This window comes from Mesoplodon densirostris, chromosome 11 (assembly GCF_025265405.1).
Source record: "Mesoplodon densirostris isolate mMesDen1 chromosome 11, mMesDen1 primary haplotype, whole genome shotgun sequence".
In the NCBI taxonomy this organism is placed as follows: domain Eukaryota; kingdom Metazoa; phylum Chordata; class Mammalia; order Artiodactyla; family Ziphiidae; genus Mesoplodon; species Mesoplodon densirostris.
The window spans coordinates 31,905,356-31,923,079 of NC_082671.1; the positions used below are offsets into that span (position 1 = coordinate 31,905,356).

The 17,724-nt window shown below is 39.0% G+C and overlaps 1 protein-coding gene across 3 annotated transcripts in view; it reads right to left on the bottom strand.

The window, feature by feature from the left end:
* LGR5 (leucine rich repeat containing G protein-coupled receptor 5) overlaps positions 1-17,724 on the bottom strand; it is a 120,346-nt gene that overhangs the window by 50,656 nt on the left and 51,966 nt on the right. For all 3 annotated transcript variants that reach the window (XM_060112779.1, XM_060112778.1, XM_060112777.1), the window contains exon 2: positions 11,140-11,211. In XM_060112779.1, the coding sequence (XP_059968762.1) occupies positions 11,140-11,211 (72 nt within the window). The remainder of the gene's footprint in view (positions 1-11,139; positions 11,212-17,724) is intronic.

Below are 17,724 nucleotides of genomic sequence, written 5' to 3' on the forward strand. Positions count from 1 at the left end.
TTAGTATTATTTTTGGCCACGCTGTGCAGCTTGCAGGATCTTAGTTCCCCAATCAGGGATCGAACCTGGGCCACCACAGTGAAGGTGCTGAGTCCTAACCACTGGACTGCCAGGGAATTCCCTTATTTCAGTTACTTTTAAACAATGATAGGGTTCTTCCACTAAAGTCTTTTTCTGCCCTACAATTGTTTTTGTTACACATGCATTTCCTCCTTACCTTCATTCTTTTCTCCCTTATCCTCCCTCCACCCATCTTTTTCTTCTTGTTTATTAAGATTTCTTTATTACATGTCACCAACATTTAAAAATCACTTTCTCATACTTTATATCAGGAGGTAGATCTGAGGTTATTATGCCCATATTTTGAAGATACAGACACCAAAGTTCAGAAAAGCTTTATGTAAAATGAAAAACATCATCTCTTTCCTGATTTCATGTAAATGTAATCTAGTCCTTCCTTATGGAGCATGGAAGCTATCTAACAGCGGTGCTACTTAAATAATCAGAACAAAATGAACTTGAATATGACAGCCCCTATGATTTAAAAGAAGACATTTCAGACTACTAAGCAATTTCATGCTAGTTTCTAGGAATTACTGCTTTATTTTCCAACTTTTACAAAGTACATGAGATCTAGAGGGCACACATTCTCTATATGCTAAATTAATTTGTATCAGAAATTTGGTAAGGGCTAACATCAGGCTTAATGGTAGTAGTTTTCCCCCTTTTCCCATTCTTAAGATCTGCCTGTTTCCAGTTTTCTGGTACTATTTTCTGTCTCTTGGTTTCCAATATTAATTTCAGTGGCTCTGTTCCTATTTCTGAATTTCTTTTTACTCTTCCGATTTATAATTACCTGAATAATTGTATTTAAACTATCACTTAAACATAAAATTTCTGAAATGTCAAAATGTTCCCACTTGAAGAAAAATTCTCCTAAAATAAAGTTAGCATAAACCATACTAATATTGTAATTAGTGACTTTCAAAAGACAAAGTGATGAGAGCAAATATATTAGTCCATTCAGATTGACTATTCATAATTCAATTCGATTGACTAAAGCTTGGCTCTGGGTTCCTGCATACAGGAGCCAAGAGTCTGGGTCACTGAAGTGTTAGACACAAATAGGATGAAACTCATAGTCTGATGTAATCTCTTAATCTTGCCTCCACTGGCAGTAATGCATCATCACTGTAACTAAGTTCACCATGGTTAGGTTTTCTCTCATAAGATGCCTGTGCTAGTTGGAAGGGCCCAGATACTTAGCATTTAACCCTCTGACATTCATCTTTGGTAAGGTTTGCTGAAGCCTATTCAGCAGGCTTGAATACAAGGATTATGACAATCCACAGATCTTCTCAGTGTAGAAAAAAGTGTCTTTCTTAATATGTAAGAAATTGAGATTTAAAAAAACCCTTTCTCCCCCAATAAGTCAAGCATATCTAATTGGTCAAATCCAGCCCCAAGTCATTCCTTCTTAAACTGTGTATTTATGAACTGTCCATTTTGTGTTCGTTATTACATAAGATCAAAAACATCAGATTTCAGTGTTTAAGGGCTAAGACCACTGGCCTGAATAAGTGAACTCTTCAGGTCAACAGGGAGATCCTTTAGTGGTTATACAGCCCTATGGTTTCTTTAACCACAGACTAATGAAGTTCAATTTTCAACTCCTTTGTGAAGTATTCCTAATTACCTCAGTCCACAGTCAACTTTCCTATAGGTTATATTCTATACAATGCTGTCTATAAAGGTTCATTTTCTACCATTTTATATGTAGTCTACTTGATTTGATTATAGGCTCCTAAGGTCAAGAATCTTATTTTCTGCCTAGAGCAGGGAGCTGAATTAATATGTACTGATGGATCATTTGATCTTATTTCCAAAGACAGTTGGCCATAGTGCTAGAGTTACTTCAGGTCTGGCCTATTGCAAGATCTCTGGCTAGCCACTGCATAAACAGATCAGAAACAGCTGAAGAATATTCCTTCTTCATTATGCATCAAATTTAAACTCAGCAATTTATTTGAGCACTTTCAATAAGCCATGTACAGGCCTTTGGGTCACAAAAATAGTATGTACCTTTTGTAAAACAACTTACAAGTTCTAGGCACAATGTAAAGTGCTTTATATACATTGTGTTATCTAGTGATTTTAAAAATCACATTAAACAAGTGACATGGTTATTCATTCCCTTTTTACAAGGAAACTGGGCCTATTTGCTCATGCTTACGTAGAAAAGTTTACACAAGAGAATTTGGTTCAACCATAGCATTTGGGCTCCAATATTTGAGGTTTTAAACATAACTTTGGTCAAAAATAGGTTGATCTGGAGCTTGGGTTGATCAGGAGCAACCAATCTGAAACAGGAAAAACCCAAGGACGCAAATGACTGCATCACTTGAGGTACTGGCCTTGAGAAGACCGTTGCTCACTGCCTCTTTTTTTAAAAAATATTATTTTACAATCCACTTTTTATTTTTAAATTTTTATTTATTTATTTATTTATATTTTTGGCTGCATTGGGTTTTTGTTGCTGCACGTGGGCTTTCTCTAGTTGCAGCGAGCGGGGGCTACTCTTTGTTGTGGTGCGCAGGCTCTAGGCGTGCAGGCTTCAGTAGTTGTGGCACGTGGGCTCAGTAGTGTGGCTTGCGGGCCCTAGAGCGCAGGCTCAGTAGTTGTGGTGCAGGGCTTAGTTGCTCCGCGGCATGTGGGATCTTCCCAGACCAGGGCTTGAACCCATGTCCCCTGCATTGGCAGGTGGATCCTTAACCACTGCGCCATCAGGGAAGCCCTGCTCCCTGCCTCTTATTCAAAGTCCTCCCATTGCCTTCTGGATCCTGTACAATCTTTCTGTTCTCATGACTATGGCTGGTTGTTTCTCTTCTTTCTAGCCCCTCTTTTTTTTTTTTTTTTTTTTTGGAGTATAGTTGATTTACAATATTGTGTTAGTTTCAGATGTACAGCAAAGTGATTCAGTTATATGTATACATGCATATATATCACATATACATTCTTTTCAGGTTCTTTTCCCTTATAGGTTATTACAAAATATTGACTATAGTTCCCTGTGCTATACAGTAGGTCCTTATTGGTTATCTATTTTATATATAGTAGTGTGTATATGTTAATCCCAAACTCCTAATTTATCCCTCTCCCCCCTTTCCCCTGTGGTAACCATAAGTTTGTTTTCTATGTCTGTGAGTCTATTTCTATTTTGTATATAAGTTCATTTGTATCGTCTTTTTTAAGGTTCCACATGTAAGTGATACTATATGATATTTGTCTTTGTCTGTGTTCACCCCTCTTTTAATACTCATCCTCCAAACATAGATGTTCTTCAAGTTTCTGTCCTCACACCTGTCTTTTTTCCTTTATCTAGTGGCACTCAAAGTTTAGTGTGCATTGCCATTGCCTTAGGAGTCATCAAAAATTCAGATCCCCAGGCAGGCCCCAACTCAGGTTTAGTGACTTAGAGTTTCTGGGGGAAACGACTCAGGAATCTGCATCTTATTAAGCAGCCCAGGTGATTTTAATATGGATAGAGACCCATACTGGGAAACAGAGCCTCAACCCTCTCTCAAAGTCCTCATCTGCTCCGGCACCTTCCGCAATCACCTCTTTGTAAACAACTTTCCAATCATTATCTCTAGAACAGAATCGTCACACTCCAGACTCATATTCCAACTTTGTTAGTGACATTCCCATGTGGATGTCCTGCTGGCACCTTGCACTTAGTAAACCCAGAACCAGACATCCTCTTGCCTCCAAAATATCAGTTATTCCCCTTGAATTCCCTGTTTCTATTGACAATGCCTCACCTGTCTCCTAGCACCTAATGTTATAACTTTACTCAGAGTCATCCTGCACCTTCAGACTTCCTGTCAGTCCCTAGATCCAGTCAACGATGAGTGCCTGACTCTCTCCCTCTGCTGTAAAGCTTCCATATATCCCAGTGGGTCTCAGCCCCCAGTAGAGCTTTAAAAGAATGATGTCTGGGTCTCCACTGAGACCCATTCAATCAGAATCTCTGGAAATAGGCCGTGGTAATTAGTAGTTTTAAAAATTCTCTGGGTGATTCTAATGCCTATGCAAGGTGGGAAACTCTGAAATAGCCCTCATGGTTTCATACTGATAAGATCACCTAGAGACCTTCATGGTCTCCATCCCCGGAGACAATGATTCAATTGTTAATTATTGGGAGAATCAGGAGAGGTGATTAGTCAACAAATTTGAACAGTTATCCAGAGGAGATGGTAAGAACCTGAACTAGGTGATGATGAAATAGAGTGAACAAATGGGAAAGACAATGTGGAATTATGAGCTTTAAGACTTGGAAACTGGCAGATACAGGAGGTGAGAAAGAATGACAGATGCAAAAGCAGTGACAGACACAGTGACCATAAGTTTGGATAATAAGAATGCTGATGGTGAGAAGCAAAGGCAGGAGAAAAATCTTTTTGTGGAGGATGGTTTGTGTGTTCATGAATGAATCTGGTTCTGCACTTGCTGAGTTTTAAAGTATTGGTGGGGTAGGTGGAGGTGTCACTTGGGTAGTGGAGGATTCTCAAAGTGTGGTCCCTAGATTTGCAGTATTGGTATCACCAGAGAATTTGTTATAAGTGCAAATTCTTGACATCCTCCCCTTCCACCTTCAACCTGCTGAAGAAACTCTGTGGCGGGGTCCAGCAATGTGCAGTTTCACAAGCACTGTAGGCGATTCTGATGTCACTAAAATTCGAGAACAACTGGCCTAGAGTAGCAGTCCTTAAACTTCATCATGCATCAGAATCACCAGGAGAGCTTGTTAAAGGCAGTGTCCTGAGTTCAGAGTTTCTGATTCATTAGGTCGGGGTGGGGCACATGGGTTGGGTTTGCATTTCTCACAAGCTCACGTGTGGTGCCAATGCTGCTGGTCCAGGGACCACACTTTGAGAACCACTGGTCTAGCAGTCAAAGACAAAAGAGATCTCAACTAGAAATATGGATTTGGGGGTCATCTACATAACAGAGGTAGTTCAAATATTGACTTTCTTTCCCAGACAACGGTAGTTGTCTCCTAATGAGTTTGTAGTCTCCTAACAGGTCTCTCTGCTTCCGTAATACCCCAAGCTATTTTGCATACAAAAATCAGAGAAATCTTCATAAATCATAAACCCTATTTATTGCACTAGCTGCATACAGTCCTCCACGGCTTCCCATTGCTCTTATTTGAATCCTGTACATAGCCTGATTGTTCCTGCATGATCTGGCCTCTGCCTTTCTCTCCAGCCCCATCCCCTGTCACCTCCCCTCCCTCTCACTCTGCTCTGGCCACCCCGATCTTCTTTCAGATCCACAAACATATCACTTTCTTTCCTACCTAAGGGCCTCTGCTCACACTATTCCCCTACCAGATACACTCTACCCTAGCTCTGCAGACCACCAACTCCCCTCATCCTCCTGATCTCAGTTCAGATGTCACCTTCTTTGAGACACTTTCCCTCCTTGTCATCCCTTGTTATTTATTCTCTACTTAACCATGTTTGTGTTCTTTATCACTCTTGTCATAATCAGCAAATATCTTCCGTGTCTGTTTCCTTGCTTATCATCTGTCTCCCCGTCTAGATTGTAAGTTTCCCTGGAGTGGGGACTTGTTGACTGAACGAATGAAACGTAACAAGTCATATTCATATTCTTATGTCCCCACTGGCTAAATAAATACACGTTGAATGAATGAACTGAAGAGAACTGAGAAAGGAGGCAATCTAGGGAATGTCTATATGTTACAGGAGTTGGGGGTAGAGGAGAAAAGGAGGCTAAGGAGAGAAAGAAGAGGAGGCAGAGAGGTAGGGCACTTTAAGAACAGTGCCCTAATCACCATTACAATTGTATATATTATATGTATATATATATATAATATATACACACACATACACACACATGCACACACACACATATATATACACACATATATGTAGATACAAACACATATATATACATACACACATATATGTAGATACACATACATACACAAGGACAGATATCTAAATCTCTATATCCAGCTGTATGAATAGACATTTGGAAGAGATCATAAAATAACACTAGAGAAAAAAAAGTTTCAAAGAGGCAGCATTTTTTCTTTTCTTATATTTTAAATTAATTCTTTAAAAAATTTTAATACAGATTTTAAAGGTAAAGAGGCAGCAATTTATAATCAATGACCAGATCTATGAAAAGGAGAGACTGAGCACTCTGACAAGGCCAAGGGTCAGGAAGATTATTTATGGGCAAGAAGGTGTTTTCATTTCACCAACACAATCCAGTAGGTGAATTAGAGTTTATCAAAGATCTTTCATCATCAATTCATTTGATCCTCAGACAAAAATCTCAAAAGACAGGCAGGACAGCTCTCACTACTTTTAGCAACATGATGAGGAAGTAGAAGTAACAAACAGAGACTGTACTTTCAGGAAGTTTGGTGGTATTTCTCATTACTAATTTCATCTGAAATATGGATATCTACTATTTATATAGAGATTCTTTAAGGCCAACCATAATATGAGCAAACAGTTCCAGGGAACAATAGTAACTTAAAAACAAACCTCCCTAGAGCATCTCAGGTTTCCTTCCTAAATCGAGTATTTGATTCCAATAGCATTAGAATCTGGGAAGATTTTAAAATAGTACTGGGAAACAAAGGCCTTTAACTTAGACTGTTTAAAATGGTAACAATTCATTTTTCCCTCTGGTTTAACCAAGCTACCAATCTAAGTTTAAAGGAACTTGTACATGTCAGCATTAGGCACGATCTTTTAGTTCCTAACATCTGAACCACACTCTGATGGACCAAATGTGGGATTTATTATTTGTCCAAATAGCAAACATCAACATGAAGTCCTTAGTAGAACTGAAGAAATAGAACTGGGAGAGATACTGTTGGAGAGAAATGCAATTATTGCTCAGCATGTTCAAACTTGGTAAAAACTATCTGCACTGGTTGCCTATCCGTTAAACCTCATGGTTGGAAACAGTTTTTCCTTCACAAATCCTGGATCCCTGGGATTACTCCAAAATCAAGCTCATGAAATAGAAAAGAAGGAAGTGAGAATCCTCTTGAAAGTGTTTTCATTTCACTAACACAACTCAATATGTAAATTATAGTTTACCAAAGTTCTTTCATCATCATTTCATTTGATCCTCAGAATCTCAAAACAGGCAAGGGGGGCTTTCACCGTCATGCCCTGAGGCCCAGGGAGGTCAAGTGGATTATCCCCTAGTAAGTGGCAGAGTCAGGACAGGAGTCCTGGGCTTGCTTCTGTTTCTAGGTACTGTGCTCTCCTCTCTACACAGCACACAGCCTAACCACACTCAGATTTTTTTTTTTTTTTTTTAGGAAAAAGACTCTCTCTCTTCCTTGTGCTATCACATTGCACCAGCAGGGCGTTTGGCCTGTGCATGCCTGGTCACCTTGCAGAGTCATAAAACAAAAATAACAAATAACAAACAGGACTTGAATGTACCAAGACATGTGACACAGGTAGTAAGTGTTCCAGAAGGTCAGGAGGAAGAGAAGAAGACCATTAATCGTGATGGCTTTAATTCTTCTTAAATATTTGCTCCACATAGCCACTTTCTCCAGGGTTACAATATATTTAAAAAATACATTAGGGATACCTCTAGGGCTTTATTGATTCTTAGAGGATTTTGAAATACGGGACCAGTGATGGATGAGAGATGAATCATGACTGTCTACACAGCTTATGACATAGATGGATTAAACTAGGGAGATGATAATTGGGCAATTAGAGCTAAGGGGAAGAGTGGTAACTTGGCTTTATTAATAGTGTTTTTTAAAAATTGAGTTTTGTGGTGGGAATTTTATTAATATCATTGAGAATATCAGTACCAGTTTCTGAATGAATGGATAAACAATAAAGCATAGAGATGAGCTGAGTAAACAGAACAAAAGAATACTTTCAGAACAGTTTAACATTTTAACAGTTTGTCATAACAAAAGATACACGCACACAATAACAGATACAATAACAGATGTAACACATACAATAACAGATATCTAAATGTCTGTTTCTAGCTGTATGGATGGTCATCTATTAGTTCATTTATTTATTATTAGGTCATTTATTTACTATAATATGGAAAAACCTGCACGAATGTTTTGGCCAACCCAATAGAATACTATATAAAACATGCTGCTTAAGTATATTTATGCATATGTAAAAATAATAACTAAGGTTTTGTTCCTGTTGAGTAATGTGAAATTGGTGAAATTCTGCACCTGAAAATTATGATGATACTTTTCTCAGAGCCAGTATATGAGGGTAGTGAATGAATAACCTGAATATCCAATCTCTCCCTGCTGGGTAGACAGCTCTTTCTTGCTTTCTGTCTCACTCTTTTTCATTCCCTCACATATACCCAGACACAGACAGATGAACACACCTATCATTATGAAGCTCAGTTTAACAAGAGTTTAAAGTGTTCAGCTGTGCAAACCACTATACTAGGTACTATTGGGGAAAAGAAAAGCACAGATAAATGAAGAACAATTCCAAAGCCTCCTTCTGCTTTCTGAGCATGGCTTTGAAAGTGAATTTGAATCTTAGTTCTGACACTTATGTACTCCATTATCTTGGGTAAGTTCCTTGTTTTCTCTGTACTTTTTTTTTTTATAATCTTGAAGTGAGAATAATAATAATATCTACTTTTATGGGGTTGTTAAGAGGATTCAGTGGGATAATGTGTGCAAAACATTTTGAACAGTGCCTGTCACAGAGTAAGCTATTACTGTTGTCATTATAATTATATTATTATTTCGAAGATCTTATACTCCAGAGGAGAATACAGACTTAAACATAGCTGAGTCTAATGGAAACAATCAGCACATAACAAAGGCATGATCAAAATGCTCTGCTAAATGGGTGTGTGTGTTTAAACCCACAACACCCTAAATTTAGCCTTGGGAAGAAAGGAATAGACCAAGCAGAGTTGATCATTTTTCCAGGTTCTATAAATATTATCCCCTTTTGCCACTAAATGAATAATGATGTCTTCAAAACATCAGTTAGATGCAGCACAGAATTATATATGGGAAAGTGGTCTTGCTTTTAAATTCAGCAAGTTGGCCAGCTCAGCAGAGGGAATTTCAGAACAGAAGGAGGAAATGGAACGAATAGTCTTTAAAGGGTCCCATCTACTTCTGAAATTCTGTGATTCCATGGTCAAGATACTTGATGGAGTTTCCAGAGACATAAAAATAAGGTAATTTGTAAAAATAGGCTTTTCAAATGGTAGTTCCCTCACCTTCTTTCCCCTGTTTTTTTCTCTCGATTATCTTTTGAAGAACTGGTCTTGGATGAAAATGAACATTCACCTCATGAAGAAAGAGGAGTTATTCTGAATGAACTGGGTCACCAAGGGAGGAACTCTATTAAACAAAGTCCTTGAGGAAGTGATTTATTGATTTGGTTTGTGGTCTAAAGCTGAGGTGTATGTTGAAGGAGAATGGAAGCCTTTTGCCATTGCATATTATAAGGAAATTAAAGAGAAAGGCACTGGGAGTGCCTATTTTAGAAATATGGGGGTAAACAGGACTAAGTATTGTATATTAATTATGGTGAGAGAGGGCAGATGAGAAGAATGTAAACAAGAAAAAAATGCTGATGTTTGAAATTTACTAAAAATAATCTAAAAATATTGGCTAATGTCAACTAAATCTGTTACTTTTTTCTAAGGCAGTGAACAAGTATAAGAAGCTCCTTTTACATGTTTTACTTTCTCATTAGTTCATTCATTCATTCATCAAAAATGTATTGATTATTCATTACATACCAGCCAAGACTAGGACAGACATGGTCCCAGTCCTGATGAGGGTTAATTTTTTATCAACAGAAATGGCCAGAGAGAAAAGAGAAGAGGAAGAAGAGGAGCCTGGACAATCCAAAATGAAAATCCATTTTTTGAATAATAAAAACTTGCTGTATAATCTAGTAATCTAAGCTTTTTTACCATACTCCTCGATAACAATCTGGGCATGTTCAGCTAATTTCTGTAGTAAAATAATAACATTTGTGAGAAAGCTAACGCCATCAAAAATAAATATAGATCCAACTCTAAAGGGGAGAAATTTGAGAATATTATCTTGAAAAAAAATGATCAATGTAGTGTAATTTGGTTGTGATGGATGCTTCTTTCCACCTCCCAAGGTGGATCGTGTGGTGCATCAACAATTTAAATTACTCCCCAAATTGGACCCTGACTCTAGGAATTATAAAGGGGTATTTTCAAAAGAGGTCATTGCCTAAACAATTCCTTTAATCAACAGTCAGAGGATTTATTTAGCTGATGGTGCCAAACCTTCTTCATGAAGACTATGACGACGGTGCATCCCTCCCCTAAGTCCCCGTCCCTCAAAAGAGTAAGAGGATCAAATGAATTTTTAAATGCAGATTTTGGTGTATAGAGTTCTTTTTCATCTTCTGGAAAGTGATTACCAGACTTAATCAAGATTCCTCTGTGTATCATTAGCTAATTTTAGCTTCCTCCTTTTTAAAAAAATTGAATTTTATTTTTTTACAGTGAGTTTGGGAGAGACCAGTTTTATGTCCTCTGTGGATTTCATGGTTTTCAGTTCAAGCCTTCAGGGAAGCTCAGTTTAAAAGTAGGAAAACAGTAATTAAAAGTGATTAGGACAAGTTTTGGTGCTATGAAATGAGGACTCAATTCTCCCTGTCATAAGCCAAACCGAGAGGCAATTTTTGGTTTTGATTATGGCTTTACTTGCGATTTTAATAAACATGAACCAGTATTCAAACTTCTAATATCCTGCTGCTTAACTATTTCCAAAGAGCTATCCAGCTCTTTTAAACAGCTTTTGTTTTAAACTTTTAATTTGTTTGGCTCAGCCTCACCTTAGAAAGTTGTAGCTTCATGGTAAACCCTTGTATATAAGTTGATTTCCAGAATCCCAAGCGATTCTTTCTTTTCCCCTCCCAGCTAAGTGTTTCCTCATGTGCCCAAATCGTTGGTGCTGACAGCTTTCCTGCCTTGTTTTATCTGGTTCTCACAGTAAGGACGAGAGACAAATACAAGAACGTGTCCAGCGTTGACTGGATGCGGCACGACTCCACTGATACTTACAGCTCCTCCAGGAAGCGGAGACCATGCAGAGGATTCGGGGGAAGCTGACTGATGTTGTTCATACTCAGGTCTCTGGAGAGGAAGAGAGGCAGTGTGTGAGGAGCAGCGTCTGCCACCACAAGGCAGTCCAGCTGTTCAGTTCACACATTTGCAAGCAATACAGCCAAAGGAACTTGCTGTGTTGCTTGACAAATGAATCGCTCTTTTGCACGTTAAATATATTCCTTTCCTCCCATGTCCCCCCCAACATCATGGGCTCTCAATCAAATCAGAGACCCTAGGAGGAGCTGATACAGAATTCAAAATGATTTAGACCATTCATGGGCATGGTTGTAATTCTTCATGTTTAAAGTGACCTGAGTAGACCAGCAAAGGGAACAGACATAACTCAACCACCCTAGACATAACTCAGCATCGGGTCCTGCTTGAAATTTTGTGGCAAAGAGAAATGTCTTCACCATGCAACTCTGGAAGTCCTGTTTCTCTGGGACTATAAGCACCTTGTAAAAACAAATGTTTTGATTCAAAGAAACTTAAAAAAACAAAACAAAACAAGACAAAAGGCCTATTCCCTCCTTCGAACATGTTCCTTTTGCAGGTTCTCGGATTGCATTAAATAAGTGAAATGAACCATAAAACAAGGGTGTAATGCGATCCTGCTCTGTAGCACACTTCCTGCTGGGCCTGCACAGTAGTTCCTGGCACAGGAAACAACAAGCCACTTTGGGCAGAACTCAATCAATTTTTGTTTTAAGCGAAACTCCGTGTAATTAGATTTTATTGTTTTTATTTTTCTATTTCTTTACTGTCTCCCACATAATCCTACAGCATGACTGGTATATGCTGTCTGTATCTCAGAGGCCAAAAGACCAACTGATAGGCAGAGTCTACTCAAGACCAACTAAGACCACATAACAGTCAGCTTAAGGTTGACTTAAAAAATGACGTGCTCAAACGCGAAGACTCAGAACTAATGCCATTATAATCTCAGAGCGGGTCTACATACTTAAAATTTATCTTGAGATAAGATAAGAGGCTTATTTTTATTTATTATTTTTAAAAAATGATTCAGTTGACATATAACATGGTATTAATTTTAAGTGTACAGCATAATGATATATGTACATATTGTGAAATGATTACCACAGTAAGTTTTGTTGACATTTATCACCACAGAGTTATAAAATTTGTTTTCTTGTGATGAGAATTTTTAATATTTACTCTCTTTAGCAACTTTCAAATATACAATATTGTATTATAACTGCAGTCACTATGCTGTACATTACATCCCCAAGACTTATTTCTCGCATAACTGGAAATTTGTGTCTTTTGACCACCTATGCCAATTTCACCCAGGAGCTTTTATTTTATTTTTTTAACATCTTTATTGGAGTATAACTGCTTTACATTCTTATGTTAGTTTCTGCTGTATAACAAAGTGAATCAGCCATACATATACATATATCCCCTTATCCCCTCCCTCTTGCGTCTTCCTATCCCACCCACCCTATCCCACCCCTCTAGGTGGTCACAAAGCACTGAGCTGATCTCCCTGTGCTATGCGGCTGCTTCCCACTAGCTATCTATTTTATGTTTGGTAGTGTATGTATGTCCATGCCACTCTCTCACTTCGTCCCAGCTTACCCTTCCCCCTCCCCGTGTCCTCAAGTCCATTCTCTATTGTCTGCGTCTTTATTCCTGTCCTGCCCCTAGGTTCATCAGAACCATTTTCTTTCTTTCTTTTTTTTTTTAGCTTCCATATATATGTGTTAGCATACGGTATTTGTTTTCCTCTTTCTGACTTACTTCACTCTGTATCACAGACTCTAGGTCCGTCCACCTCACTACAAATAGCTCAATTTCATTTCCTTTTATGGCTGAGTAATATTCCATTGTATGTATGTGCCACATCTTCTTTATCCATTCATCTGTCGATGCACACTTAGGTTGCTTCCCTGTCCTGGCTATTGTAAATAGAGCTGCAATGAACATTGTGGTACATGACTCTTTTTGAATTATGGTTTTCTCAGTGTATATGCCAAGTAGAGTAACCCAGGAGCTTTTAAAAAAATCGGATTATTCTTGTTATTGAAGTGGCCACAACCATTGCACCTAACCAGCAGATTTCAGTATTGATAGCTTGATACCTTTATCAAATATTAACTTTTAATCAGTGGTGCCAAGAACTAAGGGATCATTCACTCTGTGCCTTTAAAAAGTCACGAGCATGTACAGGGAAGATAAAATATTTTGCTAAATGTTTTAGAGTATGGCAAACCCCCCAGAGTTATTCATTTTAATATTTTTTAATTTTAATTATTAATTTAAATATCATTGTTGGTGAACAATGATGTAGCTGAGTAAAATGCTATATTCTCAAGCTAAAACTAAACAATGCTAAAAATATAGACTAAAAAAATTTGTATTGTCCATATATTCAAAATCTGATTTTTTTTTTTCCTGGCACTGTTTAGATAAGAGAGCCAGATAACTGATTTGCAATTTTAGTTCCCTGTGCAGATATTTCTCTGAAGTAGCAACGTTGTTTAGTTCACTGAATAGGCATATATTAAACTAAACAATAGTCTCTGGATTCCTTACAGTGTCTATATAATCTCTGCAAAGACTTGATATTTCTAAGGCATATTCACTTACTTTTAACTGATATCCCACTTATTTCCTAAAAGGACCGGGTGGTTTGCTTCTGGAGCATGTTTATTAGTAACTTAGATCAAACCAGTCTCAAGACAGCTGGATAGCGCTGACATTCCTCTCCTCTCGTATTTCCCTGTGTGATGTGCAAATCAGTCTGGGACAAACACTGATCTTGTCTATTGCAGAAAGCTCTAAATAGAACAAGGAAATTTATGTTTAAGGAGATTCATAAGCACTCCACATTATTTCACTATTTATTACCCTATTTCAGGCACCTGGAAGTGAAGCTTACATCAGCATTCACTCTCAGGGTTCCCCCTGGAGCATTTTTATGGTGGAGCAGCAGAAAGAGTGCAGGCATTGTTAGTGTACAGTGTCTTGGGTTTGAATCCTGGCCTCCCCATGTACTAGCTGCACGATCTTGGGAAAATGAACCTCCCTGTTCAGGCTTCCTCGTATTTAAACAAGGGTGTTCCTACATTAATAGTTTCATACCCTGTGATAGCTGTTTCCAGTCAGGAGGGAGAGACTTAATTTGCTTCTTGAAAAGGAGAGTACCTCCCTTTCCCAACAGGAAATTAATCACTTCTCCCTGTTACCTGACATTGTGGTTCCTCCCAGAAAATGAGCTCGTACATTCGGCCCTCCATATCCGTGGGTTTCGCATCCCAGATTCAGAGAGCTGATTGTATTCATTGAACTACACCATTTTATATAAGGGACTTGAGCATCCTCAGACTTTGGTATGCGCGGGGGCTCCTGAGACCAATCCCCCAGTCACACCGAGGGGTGGCTGTATTGCTAAACCAACCCTTTACGACTTGTTTTCTAATATAGACTGTTTACTTTCTTTTTCTTTCTTTTTTTTTTTTATCGAAGTATTGTTAATTTACAATGTTGTGAAGGCGGTTTTCTTTTAAACAGCTGCTAACAATGCAGATAAACCTATGGCACAAAATAACTTAATAATAGCAATCTAAAGTAAAATGAAATAGGCTTTTAAAACATGAATCCAAAGTGGGTAAGGTAAAAATTAGTCGCATTCATTCACCTTTTCTCTTCTGTGTGCACCTTTTGCATTGATGTTCAAATGTGACACTGGTCTAGCTCAGCGCTTCCCAAGCTGTCCATGGTAAAAGACCAATGAAAAAAAAGTTCTACTTTGCCGTGGACATATATTTTTATAAAATTAATTAATAGAAAAGTGAAATAACACAAAGATATACAAAATACAAGCCTCAATATTTTGTTATGTGACTTGACAGATTATTCAATGTCTGTGAAAGTTTCTAAACCTTTACTCTCAAATCCTTATCTGTTGTGGATTAGTAAAAAATAACCCTGGCCTGGGAGGGGTCCTCAGACCATGCCTTTTGGTGAGCAATGCTGTTCTTGCCTTCGTGTCAATAAGGGCAAGACTTAAATTACTTTTAGCCAGTTCAACTTTGAGTAAAACATAATAGAATGAGAATGTTTGGCTGCTAGAGAGGACTGGCACTCAGCAGGGTGAGGTCGCCCACTTAAAAGGGAAGAAAATGGGCTCCCCTGGTGGCGCAGTGGTTGAGAGTCCGCCTGCCGATGCAGGGGACGCGGGTCCGTGCCCCGGTCCGGGAAGACCCCACATGCCGCGGAGCTGCTGGGCCCGTGAGCCATGGCTGCTGAGCCTGCACGTCCGGAGCCTGTGCTCCACAACGGGAGAGGCCACAACAGTGAGAGGCCCGCGTACCGCAAAAAAATTAAAAAAAAAAAAAAAGGGAAGAAAATGAAGTTCACGGAGTTGAGAGGTCTCCAAGTCACAGTGCAGAATTTAGTGGGAAAGCCCCTGGGCTGGAGCCTAGAGCTCTACTTGCCCTTGGTTTTTGGCCTTTCCTTTTTTCCAACAAATTTTCCACTCTGTATAAAAACATCTTCATTCTCACTCTTAAATTATTTTTTAAACTTTTCCATTTTTTCTTCTATAGTATTTGGTCTTTCTGACCCCTGCAACACATATAACCTTAGCAGAATGAAGGATCTTAAAATAGTTTCCAAATCTGTGCATTACTTAAACTATCATTTTAGAAAAGTCCCTATTTTGTACCACATTTGGCCTATGGTTCAGTTTCCTAAAATCAGTGAAGCAATGTAATGCATTTCTTTAATTTTTTTCATCTTTTGCCAAGACGTTGAAATTAATTTTGAAGAACTGGTCACTAGGTAAAAGGATTTCATCAGAAATGGAGGATTCATTGTGACAAGATGGTCAAATATGTTAAACCATTCTTCCCTGTCTCTGACCCAGCTCTTGTCTACACTGTGTTAATTACCACATCTAGAAATCTGGAATAGGAATTGCAAAGTTCCATGGGAGCAGCTGACTATCTAATGGAACCATTGCAGGAGCTTTAAAAAATATAGATGCCTGGGTCCCATCCCCAGAGTTTCTGAGTCAGTTGGTCCAGTATAGGCATTGGGATTTTAAAAAACTTCTCAGGTTATTTGAATGTTCAGCCAAGGCTGTGAACAGTGCTTAGGAATAACTCTTTCTAAATTTCTAGATGGGTGCTCTGAGTTCTACAACTCACTCAAAATTTAGGAGGCTAACTAAAGATATTGTTTCCTCTGGGTAGAGAGTTCCACCCACACAGATAGTATCTTTCTCTTGAAAGTGTCTTTGATGCTTGCAACTCTATTATTTACTTTTCTTCATTTGACAAAATATTAATTGAGCATTAATTGTGGTCAGGTCTAGGAAGACAGTGGAGAAGAAATCTGAGTCATCTTCAACTTTTCCCTTTCCTGCTGTCCCTATGTCCCTAAGGCACCCAGTGTTAATTCTGCTACAAAGCTTGCTTCTGGATCTGGCCTCACTTCTTCCTTCTTGCCTGCTACTTTTGGTCAGGTCCCTGCTCTGTTGATAACTTTTCTACTCTCCTGTTTAGTGTGCCTCCTCATTCTTGGTCATCTTCTACACCATGGCCAGAGAGGTCACCCTGAAAAGTCCATCCAATCATGTCATTCCACTCAGAGACATGCTAGCCAATAAGAAAGGCATCCCCTCGGATGATTTGGAGAAACGCTTCCCCTCTGGGAGGGGAGGGTGGTAAATTAAAGAAAAGGTCATTTGCCTTCTGCAGAAGCAACCAGGGAGCAGAGTGAGTGGGGTGGCAAAGAGAGCTTGGCTTGGAGTTCAGCCCCCCATGGAGAGCTCCGGTGCCAGGCACAGCCTGCACAACCACACCCAGGTGGGACTCCCCTGCCTGAGAACTTGGGCGGACTTCAGGCCTCTTAGAGGAACCAATGTCCCTACCTTCGTAGGTTCTTCACAACCTGGCCTAAAGCATGTTTCCACCTTGATCTTACGCCACCTTCCTCTCTGCAACATGTGTTCCGGTTACACTGAAATTCTTTCTGTTCCTCTTTGCATCTGTCTTTACCCATGTGATTCTCTTTCCCTAGAATGCATTATACTTTCTATTTCCAAATGACTACTCCAGTGCTTAACAGACCCCGGTGTTTCAGACACAAACTCTTCTCTTTCCAGCTTAGTTGTTCTCTATTTCCACCTCTAGTCCTTGGATACTTCCAGGATCAAAGCCTTGTCTTAGCCTAAGATCATACATTGATCTCCTGGATCACTGTCTCACCATCACCCTGAACTGTCTTTTGTTTCCCTCCACTGGCAAAACCCCAGCTCTGGGAGAAAACTGTAATTCATCTTCTCTTTTACTATCTCAGTGGACTGAGTGCCACTAGAAAAGAAAAACTCACAAATGTGCAGATTAGTTACTATAAATCCATGGTCTTTGTGGGCTCTCTACACTGCTGCACAGCCCTGTTATTTGTTATGGCTCAGTTTACTTCTGCAGGGACTGCTGCCAACCTTCACCGCTTGCCTCAGACCCCTTAATGGACAGCCACTCCCATCATGCGCACCTTCCCTCTGACTTT